The 25,332-nt window shown below is 39.7% G+C and overlaps 1 protein-coding gene across 3 annotated transcripts in view; it reads left to right on the forward strand.

Moving 5' to 3' along the window:
* The window catches only part of lrrtm4l1 (leucine rich repeat transmembrane neuronal 4 like 1), a 90,689-nt gene that overhangs the window by 17,733 nt on the left and 47,624 nt on the right, over positions 1 to 25,332 (forward strand). For 2 of the 3 annotated variants that reach the window (XR_014537866.1, XM_083568779.1), the window contains exon 2: positions 473 to 2,103. Coding sequence is in view for 1 of the 3 variants with exons in the window: in XM_083568779.1 (XP_083424905.1) it covers positions 473 to 2,103 (1,631 nt within the window). In the remaining 2 variants the exon portion in view is untranslated. Of the gene's footprint in view, positions 1 to 472; positions 2,175 to 25,332 lie in introns of all 3 variants that reach the window. The other variant, XR_014537867.1, reaches the window with a different exon arrangement.

A 25,332-nucleotide genomic window follows, 5' to 3' on the forward strand; every position in this document is an offset into this window, starting at 1 on the left:
AATATGTTGCACGGTCAAAAAACTGTGTCGCTACGATTTTAATGTCTTCAAAGTCCCACGTGATTACGTTTAACAAAACAATACAATATTTAATTGGAGCTTCATTTTCCATAACAAAATAATACTAGGCATTCAATTCACTTACTTATAAACCATAGATAATAAAATGAATTTCTCTGTTTGGCTCTTACATGTTGTGAAAACCACACCATCTTGGATAAGTGTCGTGTCTCACTGTGGGTCTCCAGACTCACCCGTCTGACAGCCTTTCAAAGTTTCAAAGTTTCTTTATTTTGTATATTGCTTTTATTAATAAATTCAAGCCATACCCTTTAATCTTGTGGTAGCGTCTGGTACTCTTTCAAGGTTTATCTTTGCCAGGGTTTGTCATTACCTCTGGCAGCTGAGGTGCAGTATTAGCAATTTAAAATTTTTCTAATATAGGCTAAAATTATTATTTTTTTCTCCACAGGTCTGTGGGTGTGTGCCAAGAGATTAGCTTGCCTCCTCTCTCTCCTTGCCTCGTTCCTCCTGCTTCTCTGCTCTGGGGAGAAAACCTGTCCCTACAGCTGCCGTTGTGAGGGGAAAATCGTCCATTGTGACTCAGCATCTTTCATCGATGTGCCAGAGAACATTTCAGTAACTTGCCAGGGTTTGTCTCTGCGAAACAATGACTTGCACACAATGCTCCCGTACCAGTTTGCCCATTTGAACCAGCTCCTCTGGTTGTACCTGGACCACAATCAGATCTCGTTCGTGGACAGCCGTGCTTTCCAAGGTGTACGACGGCTAAAGGAATTGGTCTTAAGCACGAACAGGATCTCACAACTGCACAATGCTACGTTCCATGGTGTGCCAAACCTTCGCAGCCTGGACCTGTCCTATAACAAACTCCAGGAATTGCAGCCAGGTCAGTTTCACGGTTTACGAAAGCTACAAAATCTGCATCTACGCTCCAACGGGTTAACGACAATCCCTGTGCGGGCTTTTATAGAGTGCAGAAGCTTGGAGTTTCTGGATCTGGGGTACAATCGACTTCGCGTCCTCACTCGTACCACGTTCCTGGGTTTGTCTCGGCTGATGGAACTGCACCTGGAGCACAACCAGTTCTCTCGGATCAATTTTTTTCTTTTTCCACGCCTTTCAAACCTCCGAGGGTTGTACCTCCAGTGGAATCGTATCCGAGCAGTGAACCAAGGCCTCCCCTGGATGTGGTATACCCTACAGAAGCTGGACCTGTCTGGCAATGAGATCCAGAGTCTGGACCCTGTGGTTTTTCAATGCCTACCAAATCTTCAGGTTCTTAACTTGGAGTCTAACAAGCTGGCTAATGTGTCTCATGAGACGGTGGCGTCCTGGATTTCTCTCTCAACAATCAGCCTCGCAGGGAATGTCTGGGATTGTGGGCCGGGCATTTGTCCTCTCGTCGCCTGGTTAAAGAATTTTCATGGAACTAAAGACACAAGTATCATTTGCAGCAGTCCGAAACATCTTCAAGGGGAAAAGGTTATGGAGGCTACAAAAAATTATATTGATTGTGATGATTTTGAGCTCATCCCCCAAACACCATTTCCTCACCACAACTGGGAGTCAAGTATGGAAACCTCCCCTGAGCCGATCCTGCCTATGACAACTCCTGAACTACCCCTGCCTCCATCCACCTCTGAACCACCCATCCCACCAATGTTGGCTCGACCTCTCCCTTATCCTACAATCCCTGAAACTAACCCCAGAGACACCCGTCTGAATACACCACGACCCTCGAACAGCCTGCTGGTGACACCCTCTCCGGAACAAGAAGACTTATCCTTCCATAAGATTGTGGTTGGTGGTGTGGCACTTTTCTTCACAACATCACTTATCCTGACGGTGATATACGTCTCCTGCAGACGATATCCAGGAGCCACGAGGCTGTTGCAGCAGCGCTCAGTGGTTGGACGGAAGCGACGGAAAAAGAGTCCTGAGCCAGAACAGAACCTGAGCTCCCAACTGCAGGAATATTACATGAGCTACAACCCTGCTGCCACACCGGAAGCCATGGATGTACTGGCCAATGGGACTGGTACTTGCACATGTACCATATCCGGCTCCAGGGAATGTGAGGTATGACACTGTCAAGGGCAACCTAAAAACAAATCAAATCAAAGCAAATGAAACGGCTCTGGACAGCAGAGGTAAACTTCTTTATTGTGTCCGCCGTTCCTACTCACGGAAGCATCTGGATAAGCACCCTTGACTCCTTTTAGTCATATTTATTCCCTTTATTCCCTTTTGCACCTTTAAAGCCGGCTTTACCCTGTACGATCTCCAGCTTGATTTTACTTTCGCAGGCAAAAAATAGCTCATCCTGGATCCTGGAGGAATTTTCGGGGGTTAAGTTGAGATTTCTGGTCTTAGATTGTAAAGGCCGATTTTTACCTTGTGGCTGATAGACTGATGATCTGACAGCTTCAGAATTCTTTAAGTAAAATTTCTGAGCATGCATTAGAGCGGTTAATATCGATAAAATAACTCAAAATCTATTTTATTTCTAATTTTTCCAAACCGTCTCTAAGCTTCTGATGTAATATAAAAAAATTTTATTTATTTATTTTAATTTTTTTTTTACATAAAAATGCAAATTAATTTAAAATGACCATGTTATAGAATTTTTTTAGGTGGGGATTTTGACTTTTGGAAATTGGGCACACTGGGAAATTGTTACCTACTTAATACCGTAGGTCCACCATCAGCGGATCTTTATGATGTATGTCGACACGGAGAACTCATTGTAAACTGAACGTATTGTAAATGACGTCATCATACAGAAGTACTTATCTTCCAAGAGCGTTGAAAATGCACAGAGTAAACCCGGCTCGCGTTCACCAATCGTACAATGTAGCATTTTCCAATTACTGATAATTAGGAGTCAAAGGTTACTTAACCCGAACCGATCCGATCGCAGCAAAGCTTCACTCACTGTTTTTTTTGCACTTCATTATTTTCTTCTGTTTGCTCTGCCGCAACATTTCCGATCGGCTACGCAGGATTTATTTCAGAAAAAAAAACAGAGCTATGAAATCCAGAGGCGCTACAGTGTGAAAAAATTTTTTAGCACCGGCAGTAACGAGCCCCGTATTAAATACGGTCAAATTAAAGCTTTCCATCTGCATTTCACGGAAGACTTGACGGTCACGCGTCTCGATGTTGAACTGATTTTTGCTTGTTGAATTACTATGAAACAGATGTGGAATGATTCATTTTCAGCAAAAGGCCCAGAAGGCTCTCAAGATATAGATATAGATCTGCAAGGCCTGTTAGCGAGAACGGAAAATGCTTTTCTCCTGCCTAACTCTGATTAGTTGTATTTAAAGGACAAGATGGACTTTTTGACGCTTTTTAAATTCATTTTTACGTCGTGATCCATTTTTAGTGGAATCGTAAATGGAGAGATTAAAGGGCATGTAATGTGGCTTTGTTGAAGAGAGTGTCTGGTTTTAGGGGTCCAAAGACATAATGGTAGTAATCGACCAGTTAAAGGCACATGAATCTAAAGGGGAAATATTTATCAGGATTTAAAAATGTTTTGCATCAAACCTTTCGCTTTATTAAATGTTAACAAAAGGATCAGATTTTCCAATTCTGTTTTGACAAAAGTATGTGGACACTTTTTTGTGCTTTTGATTCCACATTTAGTCCCAATTTGCTGTTATAATAATCTCCAATCTTCTGGGAAGGTGTTCAGCCACAAGGATGTTAGTAAAGTCAGGGGGTGGAGGGAGGGGGTGGGGGGGGGGTGGAGGGTGATGCTGTGGGCTGCACAGTCAGGGTTCACATTCATCCCAAAGGTGTTCAATAGGGTTAGAGCTTCATAGCAGGAGATCTTCCACTCCAACTTATTGAAAACAGATCTTCATGGAGCTATGCTTTGTGCCCAGGGACAATGGAACAGGTTTGGGTCTCCTAGTTTAAGTAAAGGAAAATGTAATAGTAGTGCATCCATATTGTGTATGTGTGTTGAATGATGTTGATGGAGATCATTCTGATTGTTGGGATAAGTCATCTCAACACCACACTGGACTCGAGGCTGAGGCTGGGTCACAGCAGGAGAGCTGTCAATCAACATGAATTCTGCTCAATTATAATATTAAGCCACACCCCTCCACCAGTTCAAGTACTGCTTAAAGTGAATCAAGGTGATGTTCAAGATATTAATGTACCATATAAACTTACACAGGCTCAAAAGCAGGAGTGTGAATAAACATGATAAGTGATCGAGAGAGAGGCGATGAGAAGAGACGGACTCTGAGCTAAAAGTAAAAATCACTATAATCAATTCTTTTTTTTTTTCACAACTAATCATAAACCATGACTAACCATAAAACTACACAAAATCTCACAACATGGCTCATCGTCCTGCTGCCAAAAAGCAAGTCTGTTTACGCCAACTATCTCAGAAATTACTACATCCCTAATAATAACAATAATAATGAAAAATGTAATGCACATGTAGATTTGCATTTTGATCTCTGAAAACTCATTCGAACTCTGATTTCTTTCAGCGTGGAGATTTGAGACCTGTTTTTATTTGCGCCGGAGAACAGCTTGCGCATTTTTAGGCATGAAATGTTTGTATTAAAGCACATGAACGCCAGGGGAAACAAAAACAGTGAAATAAAAGCAGATAAATGCAGTAGATGTCCGGTTTGGGTAATGAGGATGACCGGGTCACATTAATGGCCTAATGGATGAATAATTGATGCTTTCATCTGTTTTATGATTTGGAAAATAAATAAATAAAACAGAAGCAGATTTCTACTGCATGTTCCATTTTCTAACCCAAGTTTATGAAAAAAATTATATCTAATATAAATACATATTAATTCCTAGCAATGCCGCCAAATTATAGTCCTCCATGCTGCGTGACTAATGCCTTTGGATAGCTTTGTCACCTTATGTATCTAATCCAGCAAAATCGACCATGTGCTTACAGGCAATATATCGCTTCAGATATAATTACTTCAACCATATGGACATACATATTTAAATAAAAACGCCAGGACCGGATGGCTGATGAGGCAGAGCCTGTAATACCTTCTGTAAATTAAATAAAAGCTGTATAGGAGAGAAATCCTATTACCTGAGGAAATGTGACGAGCAGCCTTATATATATATATATATATATATATATATATATATATATATATATATATATATATATATATATATATATATATATATATATATATATATGATGATGAATTTCATGAAATTACACCGTGTTGCTTTATTTTTTCGGAGCTAAAGGAGTTTTTAATAATAGACGAACAAGCGTCTGTTATGGTTAGGATGATGAAAGCGGCCTGTAGCCGGACCTGGGTCTGGGTTTTTCATTTCAACTTTGCCGGTGGCAGGAGTCCCTGTGGAGGCTGGTCACACACACAGAGAGAGAGCAGGGATGGATCACGTTGCACTGTGGTGGAAACACACCTAGCCATGGTATGGTACTAATAAAGCCTTGATGTTGAATAAATTTGGTGCAGGATGTGAGCAACTGTATGTACATATTAACATTTATAACATTAGAACATTATAAGCTGTGACGTGAACAACACTGATTATCTCTTTATCATGGCACCTGTATGTGAGTTATTAGGCAGCAAGTGAACATTATATCCTCAAGCAGGAAGAATGGGCGAGCATAAGGATTTGTTTGAGTTTGACCAATTGTAATGTCTAGACGTCTGGGTCAGAGCACCTCATAAACTGCAGCTCTTGTGGGCTGTTCCCAGTCAGAATCTATCAAAAGAGCTCCAAGGAAGGAACAGTGGTGAACCGGTGACAGGAACGTGGGGAATGAGGCTCACTGATGCACGTGGGGAGTGAAGGCTTGTCCGTGTGGTCCGATCCAACAGACGAGCTCCTGTAGCTCAAACTGCTAAAGAAGGTCATGATGTTGATGATTGACAGGTCACGACTGTTTTAACAGCAAAAGGAGACCAACACAATATTAGGCAGGTGGTCATAATGTTAAGCCTTTATATATATATATATATATACGAGAATGATGTGAGTCTGTGCTGTGTCTCGAGTAATAATGAAAGTGTTTTGAGTGAACTCCCGTTGCTGTTTTTCATTCTTTCCTTCTGTTTGAAGGTTTTCTTCTCCAGATCATCTCCAAATTTCTCTTGTGCCTCGAAACATTCATGAATCAGGAAATGTATGAACCTGGAACTTAATGCTATTATGTTTATATAAGTAGCACATTCATTTAAAACACTGATTTTAACTACACACAAACCAGCTGTGGGTCAGAATGCAGGGTTAGTTATGATACAGAGCAGAAATGGCTACAGGCAGCATGACAGTGTTGGGGTTTGAACACGTCACCAACCAAGAGCCTCACCATTAATCCACCACTGCCCTTTAAAAAGTATATAATAAAAATACTAAGTATATTTTAAATATGATAATAGAGCTGTGTTGAAATTTCAGCGAACAAACAGTGCAGAAAATGGGCACTTTTGGTTTTCATGTCAGAAAGAAATAGAAAAGAAAATTCTAATGCGGATTTAATGCACTTCCTGAAAGCATGACTCTGTATTCAGAATCTTTTTTTTCCCCCCTTAAATTCATGAACAGCTTTTTTTCGAGTTTATTTAGAAGGACAGATTTGCTCATCGTAGATTGCAATTTAATTATTTTGTTAATGCTTTTTATTAACTTTTTTTTTTTAATTACTATACTATTTATAATTACTATAATACCTTTGCATTGCCTAATTTTTAGCTACAGTCACAATGTAGGTCAAAAGTTTTGGGACGCCTGACTTTTCCAGCCATATGTGTTTTTTCCCCGAACTGTTCCACCAAATTTGGAGGCACACAGTTGTATAAAATGCAGCCTAAGTAGCCCCTGTGTACAAAGCCAGATTTACATGAGTTGGATCTGCTTTACATGAGTTGGAGTGCAACTGCTACAGAGCTCCATCCTTATTGAACACCTTTGGGATGAATGCGAACGCTGACTGCACCCCAGGAACCTCCTCACCTTCTCACCTCCGTCAGAACCTGACTTTACAAACGCCCTTGTGGTTGAAATCTTCACAAAATCTTGTGGAACATTTTCTAGGAAGAGTGGAGTTAACAGCAAATGGAGACTAAATGTGGAACTCAAAGTTCAAAAAGAAGCACATCTCAATCAAAATTATGCTAAATATAGCGTAAGTGACATGAAAATCATTTTTGCGTCTTTTAAACATCTTTAATAGAGATCGAACTGTATATTGGAAAACTTCTGTATGTTTGTAAACGAGAGCACTTCCATTCAGCGAGCACTGAGCACCGAGGCGAGACTTTCGCAGCTCATCCCATCTATTGATCATTTTAATGCATCACAACTGATGAGTATGAAAAAAAATACACTAATGACATCGATTTATTCGTAATTCACTGGATTAACATCTCATATTTAGTCTCCTATGTGGATAAACTCTTCTTCCAAGAGTTTCTTTTTCTTCTCAGCACTGGTTTTCAGCGTTTTAATTATCTTCTGTTTACATGCCACATGAATTTTTTTTTTTCCCGAAGAATATTGCTCAGCTCCAGCACCAATGAATAATTATGACTAATTATGCAAAACTACATGACATAGCTGGGAAAAAGGGTTCATTATTGCCTATCTGTAGTTACTTAGCTGTAACGACTAAAGCAGCACAAACACAGCAGAGGGTGAAAAAAACATCAATTTCTCCCAGAAAACAGAATGCTGTTTGAGTTCCTCATGTTTTTGGTTTGTTTGATTTAGCAGCTGATGCTCAGGTAGCTGAGGGCGTAGCATAAAGAGGCAAACGTGTTTCTGGTGATACTCCATGTCTGAATTAATTACGTTTAACACACTTTCTTCCAAAATGTTCAGGATGAAAGATCCGCTGTGCCATTTAGCTTGACTTTGATTTGAGTAGCAACAAAACTAGCATGTGGGTTTCCTATCTTATGCAGCGACGAACCATTTCTTATTATTTATGAAAAAGGACACGCATAAGTGGCCAATTAGCTCCATCAGAGAAACCTGTGCAGACGGCAGAGCTCCTGAGGTGATGTACGTGAAGTAGATGTTCACAGCAATGCTTTTGTTTGTCCTTGTTTAGCCTAGCAGCCATTTCTCAGCATGAAAAACGGATTTCCTGAGAAGCCGGGCTTGTGGAAATTAAATTAAAACCGTTCTGCACTTCAAACCAAGGGCTACACGGGGTCTGAATTCACAGCAAATATTAAGTAGATTTAAACTTCGACTTACATTTACTTTAAAAGGTTTTTTTTTTTTCGTGCTCATTAATAAAACGTTAACACAATGGTGTATGGCTTCACTGTTGCTCACAACTTTACAATTTTTTTTACTTTTTTACTTTACTAAACTACCAGTCACGTAATAGAAATTTGCAATAAATCTGGATATCACGAGGTTCTTACATTCTTTTTTGGGTGGGGTACTAAGGTGGTAGGTGGAATTTGGGCAGGTAGTTATGCTTTTAATGCTGTAAGGGTGAGTGAGTTCTTATGGTGGTAATGTTTTGTTTTGGTGGTAGTTGCGATTAGGGTAGGTGGCTATTGTGGTGGTGCGGGGGGTTGTGGTGTTGGGGGGATTAGGGTTGGTGGTTATGCTAGTGTGTGTGTTTTTTTGTGGTGGTAGGAGGGATTATGGTTGGTGGTTATTGTGGTAGGAGGGGTTTTGTGGTGGTAGGTGGGATTAGGATCTGTGGTTATGGTGGTAGGTGGGTTTTCTGTGGTGGTATGAGGGATTAGGTTTAGTGGTTATGGTGGTGCGAGGGATTATGGTTGGTGGTTATAGTGATAAGAGGCTTTTTGTGGTGGTAGATGAGATTAGAATTGGCAGTTAGGGTTGGTGGTGGTGGTAGGTCGGATTAGGGTTGATGGTTATGGTGTTTATGTGAAGGGGTGTATGTCAAACCTCTCTCTGGCAGATTTGTCCAGTTTCACGCAGAATTTCACATTCGCTCTTTGTTCTAATTTGCTGTCCATGATGAAATCGCAGACGTGGTAGCGCATGTGGTCAGAACAGAACTTACACCATTAGTCTTAAAACTTTTTGAGGCCAGCTTATATATATATATATATATATATATATATATATATATATATATATATATATATAATTGTAGTCTTGATCAGAACCTGCTGTCTGACCTATACTTTTTGTACATCCTAGCACCTTTTATGTGCTTCCCACAGCCTGTCGCTGCCTGTTAGCCCACACCCGCCCAAAATTACAAGCAATAATTAAAGGACAAGGTAGGACCATTAAATCTTGCATACAATCCCACAAATCTATCTCTAGCATCCCACATGAAACTCAAAGTGAGCTGTAAATAATAGTGGTTGTGCTGACATCTTCAGAATTTCTCAACATATGTCAGCAATGAGATTCTAAAAAAAAATGACTGTAGAAAAATATCCAGCTGTATTTGTCTGAATTTGACTGAATCTTGGCAAGGGTTCTCCGACAGAAATCTCCTGAAGCTTCACTTCTGACATTTTTAAGGACGTGGGAGTATTTACTTCCTCATAGTCACTTTCTCCAAACAGCGATCTCCCTTTCAAGTGTCACTCAAGCTACACAGAATGAAACATTAATATCTCTTGGAGTGAAGTGAAAGGAAACCGGTTAGCGTAATGTACAGAAAGAAACTTTTTCCACGCATTCACTCCATGTGACAGGTTTCTGTGTTCCAACATCAGCATATCTTTCATCTTCAGTCCCTTCATGACTGCAAACTTTTTCCCCAAAGTCTTCAACATGAAATCTGTAAGTCATACAGTATCAGAGACTTCTGCTGTTGCATAAATAATAATAACAAGATTATTTGTTGAGCGAAGGTGGATTATTTTAAATTTTCATGGAGAAGCACCACTAAGATTAAAGAGATGACTATCAGTGGAGGATGAATGACGTACACCAACATTATAACCACCAGCGGTGGACAGTAAGGAAGTAAATTGTAATTTGTTACTGTGCTTAAGTAGATTTTTCACGTATCTGTACTTTACTGAAGTGTTTCCATTTGGGGAAAGTTTTGCTTTAACTACATTATAATGTGAATTTATTTACTTTTCACTCAGCTACATTTTGCGAAATCAGTCGTTTCTTTTTATTTATTAATGAGGATAAAAATGCAACTGGTCAAACACACAGCAAATCACCAATCAGGATCGAGCGCAACTGATCACCAACATACAGTTCAGCATCAAGCAGAACAATTAGAGAGGAATAAATGATGAAGAAACTCCAGACTCGAACTCATCACAACACACGTGACCTCATTTCTGAAGTTGTATTTTGTAAAAAGAAAGTTTTGTGCTCATGATAATTGTAATAGACATCAATTGGTGTTTGACTCATTAATATCACCCTATTATTAGATCAGTGTGCTGAGAGTAACAGAGTCTTTTCACATAAACTGAGGTGATTAAGTAAAGAGTCGTGTGATAAAAATGATAACAGGAACATTGTAGTCATTATAAATCATAGTACTTTGGACACATGACTCTACATTGACTCTTGACTTGACTTGACTTGACATAAGTACATTTGAAGTAAAAATATTTTTTTAAAAGGGAGCACTTTTACTTTCACTGGAGTAATATTTTCCAGAGCGTATCTTTACTCTACCAAGTACATGGTTTGTGTTCTTCTTCCACCACTGATAACCACCACATCGTGTCAGGTTATACACACTTCTCATCGACGAGCCTCTCTGAAGAGAGTTGAGAGGTGATTGAAGAAAAACACAGTGCACCCTCTAAACTGTGATTAATCCCAGGATTTAATATTAATCCTGAACATGGTGCTTGAGATAGGCTTTGCTGTTTTAGAAGATTAGTTAAAAATGGCAGATATAAAGCATTCACAGTGCTGGTTTTTGGTTTGATGGAATGAGTTGTATTTTGGTGTACGGAGCAAAACCCAGTATGCAGAGAGCATGGAGTACGGGTGGATAATTATGGTGATAGGTGGGGTATAGGTGAATAATTATGGTGGTAGGTGGGGTATGGGTGGATAATTATGGTGGTAGGTGGGGTACGGGTGGATAATTACAGTGGTAGGTGGGGTCAGAGTGGATAACTATGGTGGTAGGTGGGGTATGGGGGATAATTATTATGGTAGGTGGGATTACAGTGGATAATTTTGGTGGTAGGTGGGGTTTCGGGTCGATAATTACGGTGGTAGGTGGGGTATGGGGGATAATTATGGTGGTAGGTGGGGTATGGGGGATAATTATGGTGGTAGGTGAGGTGGGAGTGGATAATTATAGTGGTAGGTGGTGTACAGGGGATAATTATGGTTGTAGGTGGAGTATAGGTGTATAAATATAGTGGTACGTGGGGTACGGTAGATAATTATGGTGGTAGGTGGGGTACAGGTGGATAACTACAGTGGTAGGTGGGGTAGGAGTGGATAATTACGGTGGTAGGTGGGGTTTCGGGTCGATAATTATGGTGGTAGGTGGGGTTATGGGGGATGATTATTATGGTAGGTGGGATTACAGTGGATAATTTTGGTGGTAGGTGGGGTTTCAGGTCGATAATTATGGTGGTAGGTGGGGTATGTGGGATAATTATTATGGTAGGTGGGGTTTCGGGTCGATAATTATGGTGGTAGGTGGGATAATTATGGTGGTAGGTGTGGTAAGAGTGGATAATTATAGTTGTAGCTGCGGTAAGAGTGGATAATTATAGTTGTAGGTGGTGTACAGGGGATAGTTATGGTGGTAGGTGGAGTATAGGTGGATAAATATAGTGGTAGGTGGGGTACGGTGGATTAATAATAAACCCGCCACCATAAGCTGAACAAAGTGCTTGATATGGTGTGTACGGTTTTAAAAAATCAATAAGAAATGCTGGATTCAAAGCATTCGCAGTGCTGAAAGGGTTTTTAAGGAATCAGCTGTATTTTAGTGTACAGAGCAAAACTCAGCATGAGACAAGTAGAGCTTTTAAAGAGAGAGAGAGAGAGAGAGAGAGAGAGAGAGAGAGAGAGAGAGAGAGAGAGAGAGAGAGAGAGAGAGAGAAATCACAACTGCATCTACTGTCCTTGAGTCTGTTTATTCGTTGTGACTTTTTTAATGTGACTTTAGATTTTTACCTCTCAGTGAACATCACTTCCAGCCGTCAGTGTGCATTAAGTCACAGTCCCATCAGTCCCATCCAAAACACATTTTACCTGTTCAAGTCAGAAAACATTTCTATTTACTTGATCCATCTGCCAGTCAATGCAATGTAACTGACTGACTAAGGGCTGAAAGATCTCGAACATGTATTTAACTCAGCATTTAGTGCAGTTCATCACCAACACAATGTGCCAGACAGCAGAACAAAGCATTGCAAGAATCTAGAGGAACCATTAGAAAGGAAATGTTATTGTCAGGTGAAAGAACGTGCGGGAAAACCGAAGTGTAATCCACAAAGGTTTTTAATGGAAGAAATAAAGAGCAAGGCAGAAAACGGCAAAACCGCAACGAAACTCAAGGTTCAATAATCCTTGTGAAAACTATGGGCAGACAAAACACACAGAGTCCTGTAACCAATCATTATCTTAAACCAAGTGCTAGGATAGTCCGCCAGTGTTCTTAAGCCTAAACTGTAGAAAGGACAAAGAACTGGTGGGAGAACGGGGTTTAAGTAGAGTGCAAACTGATAAGGGCCAGGTGTAGCTGATTAGTATGTGGGAGAGCTGTTTGGAGTGATAGGTGGAGGTGTGGCTGGTGGATCCCTGACAGTTATAGAAATCTCGACATAATTAAATTGCTCTATTCTTCTTTTGGATTGGTCAGAAGATCAAATTATCGTTTCTATAGTAACATCTCATTCGGAAGATAGTATTAAGCTCAGGAATAAAACAGAAGAAAACTGAGATAATGTGTCTACTATTGGACATGGTGAAGTTTGCTAGTAATAGAGGATTATTTAGCATTTAGGGAAGTAGTCTCTAGTATTGGTAGTGGATAATTATGGTGGTAGGTGGAGTAAGAGTGGATAATTGTAGTGGTAGGTGGGGTATAGGTGGGTATTTTTGTGGTAGGTGGGGTAAAAGTGGATAAATATGGTGGTAGGTGGGGTATAGGTGGATAATTATGGTGGTAGGTGGGGTATAGGTAGATAATTATGGTTTTGGTGTAGTAAGAGTGGATAATTATGTTGCTAGGTGGGGTATGGGTGGATAATTATGGTGGTAGGTGGAGTAAGAGTGGATAATTATGGTGTTGGTGTAGTAAGAGTGGATAATTATAGTGGTAGGTGGGGTATAGGTGGATATTTATGGTGGTAGGTGGGGTAGGAGTGGATAATTATGGTGGTAGGTGAGGTAAGAGTGGATAATTATGGTGGTAGGTGGAGTAAGAGTGGATAATTATGGTGGTAGGTGGGGTAAGAGTGGATAATTATGGTGGTAGGTGGGGTATAGGTAGATAATTATGGTGGTAGGTGGGGTAAGAGTGGATAATTATGGTGTTGGTGTAGTAAGAGTGGATAATTATGGTGGTAGGTGGGGTAGGAGTGGATAATTATGGTGTTGGTGTAGTAAGAGTGGATAATTATGGTGGTAGGTGGAGTAAGAGTGGATAATTATGGTGGTAGGTGGGGTAAGAGTGGATAATTATGGTGGTAGGTGGGGTAAGAGTGGATAATTATGGTGGTAGGTGGGGTAAGAGTGGATAATTATGTTGCTAGGGGGAGTATAGGTGGATAATTATGGTGGTAGGTGGGGTAAGAGTAGATAATTATGTTGCTAGGTGGGGTAAGAGTGGATAATTATGTTGCTAGGGGGAGTATAGGTGGATAATTATGGTGGTAGGTGGGGTAAGAGTGGATAATTATGTTGCTAGGTGGGGTAAGAGTGGATAATTATGTTGCTAGGTGGAGTATAGGTGGATAATTATGGTGGTAGGTGGGGTAAGAGTGGATAATTATGTTGCTAGGTGGGGTATGGGTGGATAATTATGGTGGTTAAGGTATATCAAGGTGAAAAAGCAGAACTTTATGGACTTGCTTTGTGCAAAGGAGCATTGCCATGCTGGAACAGGATTCAATCTCCAAGTTCAAGTGAAAGGAATATTACATGCTCTCGCATCTTAAGACATCCAACAATTGTGTGCCTTCAAGTCTATGCTAACAATGCAGAGTTGTGTTCTCAATGAAGCGCTGAGATCCTTCCTAAGCTTTTCCGAGTCTTGGTGTTTTTTTCCCCTCCGTTTCCCAGACACACACATTTTCCCCGTGTTCAGATTAATGTATCGCTCGCATCTTAAACTCTCAGCATTTCGCACAAGGCGTACTGATGAATATTCAGCTTTGCTCTTTTTCATGTTCTGCGGCTGTTTTAATCGAGATACCGTTCTCTCAGCAAGTCGATTTTTAACGCACAGCTCATCAGGGTGAAACAATAAATCGGGAAGTACAAATCGCTGGAAAATGTCGTTTCGTGCACCTCGTCTCTGAGATGGATGTTTCTTTCTTTTTTTTTATTTGAAGAGAAAGGAATAGAGGTGCAACGTGAAGATATTTTTCCTCTTTGCCGTAATCAAGCGTGAGCGCCTCGGCTCAGCGGTGCGAACGGTATCACGAGTGCTGCAGCAAATTCTGGCCCGTAATGGACTGCTAAGTGCGCGCGCACACACACACACACACACACACACACACACACACACACACACACACACAGGAGCAGCCAGAGGGGTTTAATAACCCTGTCCTTGCAGTTTGATTTCCCCTCCAGTGTCTCCTGCACAAGCAGTCTGATTGAGTCGTGTATTAATAGCCGCAGCTGCCACTTCCTTTTCAAATGACGTCGGGAAAAATGGCCGATGTAGTCCCTGAGGGAAAAACAAAGAGAGATAACAGATTTTAAAAAGAGAGATTTTGATTCTAATCTTCTCCTGTGATAGAGACCAGAGAAAGTAAAAAACGAAGCAGGAGGGGAAAAAAAAACCTGAGACCTGAAAAGTGACACGTTTATGTTTAACACAAACCTCAGTGCTTTCTCAGAGCTTTATCGTTCATTTTCAGATAAAAGGACTGATATTTAACGATTTCAAACCCAACCTCTAACATCACGTGCCTGTGAACCGGGGGCCGTGATTCAGGAATGATCCATAGAGTTCGCTCAAAATACAAAAAAAATACACTGTAGATTACACTATAGATAGATAGATAGATAGATAGATAGATAGATAGATAGATAGATAGATAGATAGATAGATAGATAGATAGATAGATAGATAGATAGATAGATAGATAGATAGATAGATAGACAGACAGACAGACAGACAGATACCAATACAATAATGACAATGGGCCTTAATTAGAACCCTGTGGGACACCATGTCGTATCTATGTCAGAAATTTCCACATTGCATTGTTAGCTCCATGCAAACACACCACACTAATACATAAACTTAATCCTGTCTTTAATAATGTCTCCACTCTGGTTTACTCATTGTTTCAGGTCTCTAGGTATCTTCCCGTTGATAGCTGATTTCAGTGTCTGGTTTGGTTTATGTCTGTACTGTACTGTATAAACTGTATACCCTGTGTTTGTGTTTTATGTTTGCAGAGTAAACACTCTGAATACTACTGTGTATCCAGATGTTTTTTGCTCCTTGTCCCATGTTTCATGTTTGGTTTTAATCTGGTTTTGTATCTCTTGATCTCGTTCTTGATTCACTCTAGTCCCTTACGTTTGCCGATGGCCCGTCCTTTGCCTGTTCCACCTTTCGTTTCTGCTCGGCGTCTAAGTATGTTTGCCTGTTCTTTATATTTCATTAAATGTTCTTATCCAGCACCTGAATCATGTGCACTCGCATTACATAAGAGTCACTTAGCAGCAGTCAGAAATAAAGCTGTAACTTCTACAAATTCAGGACAGACGAGATGTAACAGTGTCATCTCTCAGTTACTTTACATGGGAAAAGTGAATACTTTGAGTGTTGTCAAATAGTTTTGTTAAAGAGGAATAAAACACTTAGGGAAGTTCTATTGATCTCTTTTCCTTTTTCTGTTGATGATACTCTGTATAGATAAAATGATTGGACAGTTGACTTCTCCAGCCATGTGTGGTTCTTCCCCAAACCTTTGGCACAACGTTGAAGGCATGCAATTGTACATGACATCTTTGGATGCAGAAGCGTAGAACCCAAACCTGTTCCACCATGACACTGCTCCTGTGCGCAAAGTTAGCTCCATGAAGCTTTATGGGTTGAGTAGAAGTTCTCCTGCTATAGATCACTGACCCTCAACCTGAGCCTTGAACACTTTGGGAAAGAATGTGAACACTGACTCTCCTCACCTACATCGCCTTATGGCTTAATAAATTTCCATAAATGTCCACAAGCAGACTCTAAATTCTAGTGTGATGTTCAAAAATCACAATCTTATGCTCAGGTGTCCACAAACCGTATATTGTACATTTTCCTATGATACAAGTAACATCATTTTTAAATTTTTACAGATTTTAAACAGAATCTTTAATAGAAAACAAACTAAATATTTGAAAACTATGGTGTCAATAAGAGCACCTCCATTCAGCGAGCACTGAGCACCGAGACGAGATTTTGTTCGCAGTTTATGCCAACTAACGATCATTTAAACACAAAAACAGCAAATGCGGACTAAATTTGGAATGTGATGTTTAAAATGAACAAAATAAACTTTAGCGACTTCGGCAAAAATCGCCAGAAGATATTCTGTTATTAGTCCACATTCATATGTCAGTTGTCAGGGGATCGGCCGTGGTCTGAGTTGGATCTGAAGCAATAAAACGAGTGGGTTTGGAAGAGAACATTTCATCACATTTGGTGAAATTTCAGGCAAATTCAAACCCTGGCTAACTCGCCTTATCAATTACAGACATAAATATCTGCAAGCGGGCGTTTTGATTGACAGCGAAAACACAAAAGAGCGCCTCGTTTCCAACATGTTCCTCTCAGCTGGAGAGATAACGATCTCCTGAGGCTCTCGGCTCATTGTCCCAATGTCTGACACAGATACGCTAATCTCTGCATCTCTGTATGGGAAAAAAAAAACAAGGGAATGATGGTGGTGGTTTATTGTGTTGAGCGTGTGTGTCATCGTCAGGGCTCGTGGTATATCACGGAGGGTTTCGGATCGAACCTCCTGAAGGTCATAACCGTCATCTTGTCAACCTTTTTTTTTATGCCATAAAGATATAAACGAGAGTATAATGAAGGAGGCATCAAATTAAAAATGAATCAGTGTGAAGAAGCAGAGTTTCTCTTACTGTTGTTTCAGTCTAAAAAAAACCAAAAGTTTTAGATTTCCCTCACACCGCTTCACATCCACTTACTCTAAACACCAGCTCTATACGTCCCCCTGAACCTGCTGTTACTATAGAAACAATCAATTATTAGAGCGAACACATTAATATAAACCTGTGATTTGCAGTTTCGCTTCACATTTAAAACCTTGATTTAGTGTATAATTAATAGCGATAGCAAGTTTTTTCCCAGCAGGTTGAAAGCCTTTAGAGATGTTCTGGCAATGCGTCTAACCCCCAAACTCTCAGGAATACCAAGTCCTCACCTCAGCTCTCATTCCCTCTGCAAATGTTTGAATTATTGAAGGCTGGAGCTTAAGAGAGGACGGATATGAAGCCTGTATTTCTTCGCCTGCAGGCACTCGAAGGCATGTTGCACTCACACACACACACACACACACACACACACACACACACACACACACACACACAGGCTGCAGCCAGATTGCTGAAAGAAACTACACCGTTCTCACTTTCTCATTTAGTCACGAGAGACATCACAAAGCTTCTTCTGCTTCTGAGGCTCCTCCTCAGCTCCTGTTCTCCAAACGTTACCACACTGTCGGATCGGTTTAGTGCCGGGGAGATCTTTTTTATTTATCTTTTTATTTATCTTTTTATCGCATGGTATTTACAGATTTCACAGCGAGACTCTGACGGTTTGTCAGACTGTAAAAAACAATTCATCTTTTTTTGGAGTGATTTTTTTGGGTTTTCCAATAAACGTGTCAATAACCGGGAAACGTGTGTTCTATTAAAGTTTTTTTCATGTAAATAATTCCTTGTGACTGCATCGTTTTTTGGTATTAATACAGTATGTGTTTGTTTTTGCTGCTTTTACTACTGGTTGCCAATAATTCTGAAAACTGATGGTCATTTGATTGAAAATTAAAATATAAAATATATAGTCTTACTAAAATTGTCCATGTGCATGGATGAATAGATGGATGGATGGATGGATGGATGGATGGATGGATAGATAGATAGATAGATAGATAGATAGATAGATAGATAGATAGATAGATAGATAGATAGATAGATAGATAGATAGATAGATAGATAGATAGATAGATAGATATGCCAATAAAGTTAATTGAATTAATTTAAGAGAAAGAGATGGAAAGAGAGAGGGGGAGAGAGAGAGAGAGAGAGAGAGAGAGAGAGAGAGAGGCGAAGAAAAAACAGATAACATTGATAGAAAGAGAAAGATAGAGAGATACTGGACCTGTTGTAGCAGTCATGCCAATAAAGCTCATTGAATTGAATTGAGAGATGGAGATAGAGAAGAAAAAAGACAGCAGAAGATAGAGAGATGGAAATAGAGAGAGAGAAAGCGAGAGAGAGAGAGACAGATAAACACAGAGAGACTTAGTGTCGTTTGTTATACAGAGTGAGTCAGAGAGCAGTCCGGGTAACACAAAGCTTTCGCTCTATCACATTCTCACCCACGCTCTGTTCCTCTATCTTCCTGCCTGAATTTATTTGTCATCTGTCTCTCTCTCACTCTCTCTGTCTCTTTTTCTCTCTCTCTCTCTCTCTCCTTCTGTCAAAACATAGCTCCAAGGTCACTCTCCCGTCTTGTCAGTGACGGCTCTTCCTCATGCAACATGCACTGTTTAAAATCGAAGCGTTGTCATAAAATCTTATTAAACGCTTAGGGTTGTTTCCTAACACCACTCCGTCCACCTGCTCTGAGACGGGGGTGGAGAGGCCTCTCGGCAGCCGGGCGCATGTCACTCGCGAGACACAATGAGATAATTGGCGCCCGGACTGGAGACACGCTGAGGGGACGACTTTAGCCTGTCACATGTCTCGCTCCTGCTTTTGTACACGCCTGACATAGTGCAAACTAATTGCTCCGTGTTTACCGCCAGGCAATTAAACCTCACAGTTATGATCTAATTACTGCCTGTAGGCGCTTTCGCATGAGGGCCAACGTTCGTGGCGTATTTTCATTTTGTATTTTTATTATTCCAGGTTTTATTATTATTATTTCGCATGCAATTAGCCTGTAAACTGTCCCCGTCTTCTTTGGGTCCTGTGATCATTACAAGCAGCCAGGGGTCTCGTCTGTTCACGTACACACCGAGTTCTCCTGTCCTCGTCGTCATCGCCGCTAATTTGCTCAAGGTTTACTGGGTACGAGGCATCGGGTTCGGCGATCTCATCAACCCAAACCGAGGCAATTTCCATCTTATTTTCACAGAGCGGATTAACTGCGATCACAGACCAGTGTGAGGCAGGACCCGAGTGTGTAAACGCAGTGTTGTGTGGATTCAGTGTTAAACAACAATCATCAGCTCAATCCAAAGCAAAGGGTCAAAGCTCAGATATGCAGCGTGAAAAAAAAGCAAACTAATCAGAAACATGAACGCAAAGATGCAGGAGGGAAAATATGGAAACGCTGATAACAGTAAAAACAGATAACTAACAAAACAACAGTGAAGACAAGACCAGGACATGAAAACAAGTAATATCAGAGATAGCAGCGTGACCTGTGTGTGCTGAGAAATAAAAAATAAAAAGATTTGTGAAGTTTGCAAACTGCATACTCCCAGTGAACTTCTGACTAAGTTCTCACCCTTCCATTCACTTTTCTGATCTGACCAGTTCCTCCAACACCTGAAGGAATTCTGACCAGTTCCACATCTCACCCACTCATTAAGCAAGTATGACCAATCTCACCTACTCACCTAACAGATCTGACCAAATTTATCCACTCACAAAGCAGATCTGACCAGTTCCCCCAACACCTGAAGGAATACTGACGAGGCCCCCTCGCACACAAAGCCGGTCTGACCAATCCCACCCACTCATGAAGCAAGCATTATCAATCCCAGATTCTCACTAAGCAGATCTGATCAATCCCACCTACATATTAAGGAGGTCTAACCAGTCCCATTTACAAAACAAGTATGACCAATCCCACCCTCTCATAAAGGAGACACAACCAGTGCCTCCAACACCTGAAAGAATACTTACCAGTCCCTCACACTTAACAAGCAGGTCTGATCAATCCCACATTCTCACAAAGCAGATATGAACAATCCCAGAAACAACTGAAGGAATTCGGATCAATCCCAAGATCAGACAAATCCCACCCCTGTTCAAAACAAAACTTCTAACATTTGCCATCACTCCTCAAATTTAGATCTATCCCACTCGCACCAGAGGGAATTCTGACCATTCCGGCCCTCTTTTAAAGAGATTCTATTAAATCCCACTCACTCCTGGAGGAATTCGAGAAATTCTTCCCACCAACAAAGCAATTGTGAAAAAATCTCAGTAACACCTGAAGGAATTCTGATCAAACTCCTGCCCCTTATCGCAAACCCATGCACACAGTCCTGAATGAATTCTGCCCACTCCTGAAGAAATTCAGTCCAATTTTACCTTCAGTTCATTTGGACACATCTGCAATATTTTGTAATAAATGTAGTTATTTCTGTAACAAACCTTTTCACCCAAATGAGGATGAGGTTCCTTTTTGAGTCTGGTTCAGGTTTCCTCCTCATAACATCTAAGGGAGTTTTTCTTGCCACAGTCTCCATGGTGCTCATCAGGGATAAACACACACCATTCACCTTCACTGTTAAATTCTGTAAAGCTGCTTTGAGACGATGTCTGTTTTAAAAGCGCTTCAGAAATAAACTTGACTTGTTACTCAAATTAGGAGCTGATTAATCTTTACCGCAGTGTCATTACTCAGGATAAAGCAGGAATTTTAAATCTTTGCTCCCATGTTTAAGCATGTGGCTTCTTTGCCAATCAGAATTGAGATTAATGCATATTTTCTGCTGAACCCCATGAGATCTCAGTCCCAATTCACACCTCGTATTCCCGGCTCAGTGTGAACTCAAGGCTGTCACTTTTTTTTTACTATTTTTTTTTTTCTATCACATGCAAACACCTGGCTATAAAATTGGAGTGCAGTTAAAACCCGTAGCTTATCTGAAGGGCTGAGGGTGATGAGTGTTCATGAGTGTTAATTTTTATTAACCTTGTGTGTCGGCGTCAGCGATCTGAGCCGCACAGTCGTTTCCTGTTTACCAACAAACCGACGCTCGTAGCATCTGTGGCTTTTTTTTTACAATCCAAACACAAATTCTGGTGTTCATTCATACTGTATTTAAAGATAAATATGTTCATAAGCTTTGTACATGTTCTGAATATTATAATTATGTAAACAGTATTCAGTTTGGAGTTAATGGCAGCGATGGGCAGGATTTATGAGGCATGTTTTGAATATAAAATAGGATTTTGAAATTTGGTATTTCAGACGGTTGAAGAAAATGGCTTCGTATTTTGCGGCCACTTGTGTTTTGTATTTTTGTAGTTTTAAAATACTGTGAAATACTTTGTAAGAAGTTCTACACGATGACCTCATAAAATGGCGGCCTTTGATTGGTGCCTACTCAGTAAAAAATTAGTTGCTATTGATGCAGGTGGCATCAGTCGCCTTCGTATGAATGACTTGTTTGTCATCAAGTCGATGTTACTGATGTAAAGCAGCCCTTCGTTACCAAACACAAAGTAACTAAATCAGGATAAAAATATGATTTATTTACAAACTGTTCAACAATAAACTGTTGGTTACTTTAAAACTAACCACAGGGCCGTGTGTGTGAATATTTGATCTGTTAACTGGTTGCGTATATCAGATTTATTGCGTGACTCTGCCTGAGAAAAGCTGTTGCTATCAAACATTTTTTGCTGAATCAACTAATTGGGTGAAATGGTGAAGAACAGATTAAATAGGAAAACTGATGGAAGGATTGCAAAGAAATTTTGGTATTTTTTAAATACAAAAATGCAGTGGTTTATTTTGATACATAGTGTGACTGCTGAATGTTGTAGTTTATTTTACTACACTTAAAGTTAAGGTTTTTGGTATTTTATTATAAAATACATTTTGATGTGTTTTTGCCCAACCATGGATAATGTTTAGTATATAAATTATAAATTCAGAGAAACTCAAGTTAAACTGTTGGTTACTTTTCATTGTGTGCAGGAGCTCTGGGTTAAACATCAGACCTTTTCTAGACATCAGGCTCTGTCTCCGATTCAGATCACAAATCAAATACATTTTATGTATTAAATCATTCTTATATAATGTTACATTCTGCATATTTTTGCATTAAATGATTAGTTTTTATGTTAAGACTGAAGCCTAAAAAAGCACCGAAGCTGGAAATGAGAGTCATTTGTTGATGCATTTTAACTAAGATTTTATCTGCTTCACCTATAATTCAGCCTGAAACTAGTATTAATCTAAAAAAATTCCATCAACACCTAAAGGAATTAAGATCCAATCCACCAACACCTGTAGAAATTCTAAACCACCCCATCAGCACCTGGAGTACTTCTGCCCAATCGCATCCACACCTGAAATAATGCTAACCAATCCCAACAACACCTGAAAGAAATCTGATCCATCCTACTAACACCTGACAGAATTCTGACCAATCCCACCAATCCCAGGAAGAAATCTGTTCAATCTCAACAACACCTTATAGAACTATGACCAATCCCACTGACCATTTCTGCCTTCTCCTGTTTCATCTGATCAATCCAACCACTAATCAAGCTAATCCCACCTACTCTAGGAAGAATTCTGATGACTAGTTAACTATAAATGTTATCACTGGCTACAACAAACACAACATGTTCTACAAATATGTCATATTCTACCGGAAATATAAAAACAATATCTATACAATATGGAAACGTAAATATGATATTTTTAAGATTATTATGGAAACAGCTGCTAGAGGAAATGTTTCCCAGCTTCCTTTTCCAACTCGTTGTACATTTTCAGAGTGTAGAGAAATGCTGATTGTCTTTTTCCCTCTGGGAGATTTTAGTCGAGCTCCGGAGTAATTAAGCCCGGATTTCACCACACTTTCTTTTTGAGCCTTTTGAGCTTTGAGATTATTAAAATAAGGATTTCGCCTGATTTTTTTCTCCTCACGGGTCAAAAACTGCAGAGAAGAATTGTGCTTCAGAGAAAACACAGCAGATCCTCCTGTTTCACCAAATACCTTTAAAGATTAAGCTTTCGTTTTCTGTGATCAGAACCAGAACCATTCATTATAATGTTCATACCGTTCATCACAGATCACTGGGATTTAATATTTCCCTTCAGTTTGGGTTTTTACAGAAGCAGGAGATCCATTTGAACTTCACATGGTAGAGCTCTAATGTTTAAACACACAATGCTGAAACTGACAATTATAGTTTCTCTATTATAAAACAACCAAATGTGGACAAAAATCAAGATATCTTGGAAAGAAATCTAAAATGTGATGGTGCTTTATTCTACTGATGTTTGTTAGTGAAATCTGAGTCTTCAGCTCTCTAAAGCTTCAGGTTTATGGTGTGTGAGCACCGTTTCCATGATTTTATTGATACATTATTTTAGTGATTTTGGTTTTCTTTACATCTTTAATGCTTTAAACAAGAATTGAAAACATTCCACATGTTTGATTTGCCGTCATCGGACACAGTGATTAGGAAAAGAATCATATAAATGAGCTTCAGTGTGTTTTTTGGGGGATGCAAACTGTTGACTTTGGTGATACACTGTGGATGTATGAATGTCTAAAGGAGCACACATTATTCTAACTCTATCCCTAAACTTAATCCTAAATCTACCCCTACCCTTAAACCTAATCCTAAATCTAACCATAAAACTAATCCTAAATCTAACCCTACCCCTAAACCTAATCCTACATCTAACTCTAAACCTAATTCTTAATCTACCCCTAAACCTAACCCTAAATCTCACCCTACCTTTAAACTTAATCCTAAATCTAACCCTACCCCTAAACCTAATCCTAAATCTAACCCTATAACTAATCCTAAATCTAACCCTACCCCTAAACCTAATCCTACATCTAACTCTACCTCTAAACATAATCCTAAATCTAACCCTGAACCTAATCCTGAATCTATCTCTAAACTTAATCCTAAATCTAACCCTACCCCTAAACCTAATCCTAAATCTACCCCTAAACCTAATCCTCAATCTAATCCCTACCCCTAAACCTAATCCTAAATCTACCCCTAAACCTAATCCTACATCTAACTCTAAACCTAATCCTAAATCTAACCCTACCCCTAAACCTAATCCTACATCTAACTCTAAACCTAATCCTAAATCTACCCCTAAACCTAATCCTAACTCTAATCCTTAACCTAATCCTAAATCTACCCCTACTTCTAAACCTAATCCTAAATCTAACCCTACCCCTGACTTTACCCCAATCCTAGTCCTCACCCTATCCCTAGCTCTAATCATAAATCCAAACCTAAACCTACTCCCTTTAATCTTAATCTTAAACCTACCTAAATCCTAAATGTAATTTTAAATCTAAAACTTTCCATAAACACTATCCTAAAGCTAACCTTAAACCTACCCTTAATCTTTTTCTTAACCCTTCCCCTACCCATAAACCTAACCCTATCCAAAAACTTTCCCCTAATTTTAGCCTTAGCTCTACCCCTAAACCTAATCCTAAATCTAACCTTACTACTAAACATACCCTTATTACCCTACCCCTAAATTAGTCCTACCTTTAATTCTAACCCTAACACCTAACCCTACTCCTAAACCCACCACTACTCCTACCCCTAACCTTAAACTTAAGGTTTAAAAATATAAATCTAACCATATCTCAGCCCCTAAACTTAACTCTAATCTTAATTTTAACCTTAAACCTACACCTGAATTTAATCCTAAATCCAACCCTACCTCCAACCCCTAAACATTACCTTAACTACAATTCAAATTTTAACCTAACCCTACTTCCAATTTTAACCTTAATCCCACCCCAAACCTTTACCCTCAAGTTTAACCCACTTTAGTGATCAGACATAAAATCATTTCCATCAGTGCATGTGACTGTGATCTATTTTTTCATGTCTTGTTTTTGAGCGTAAAATTTTACTGTATGTTTTTAAATACTGTGAGATTTTTATCCACATCTGGACAGTGACAGATTTTTA

This window comes from Silurus aristotelis, assembly GCF_946808225.1.
Source record: "Silurus aristotelis genome assembly, chromosome: 18".
Classification (NCBI taxonomy): domain Eukaryota; kingdom Metazoa; phylum Chordata; class Actinopteri; order Siluriformes; family Siluridae; genus Silurus; species Silurus aristotelis.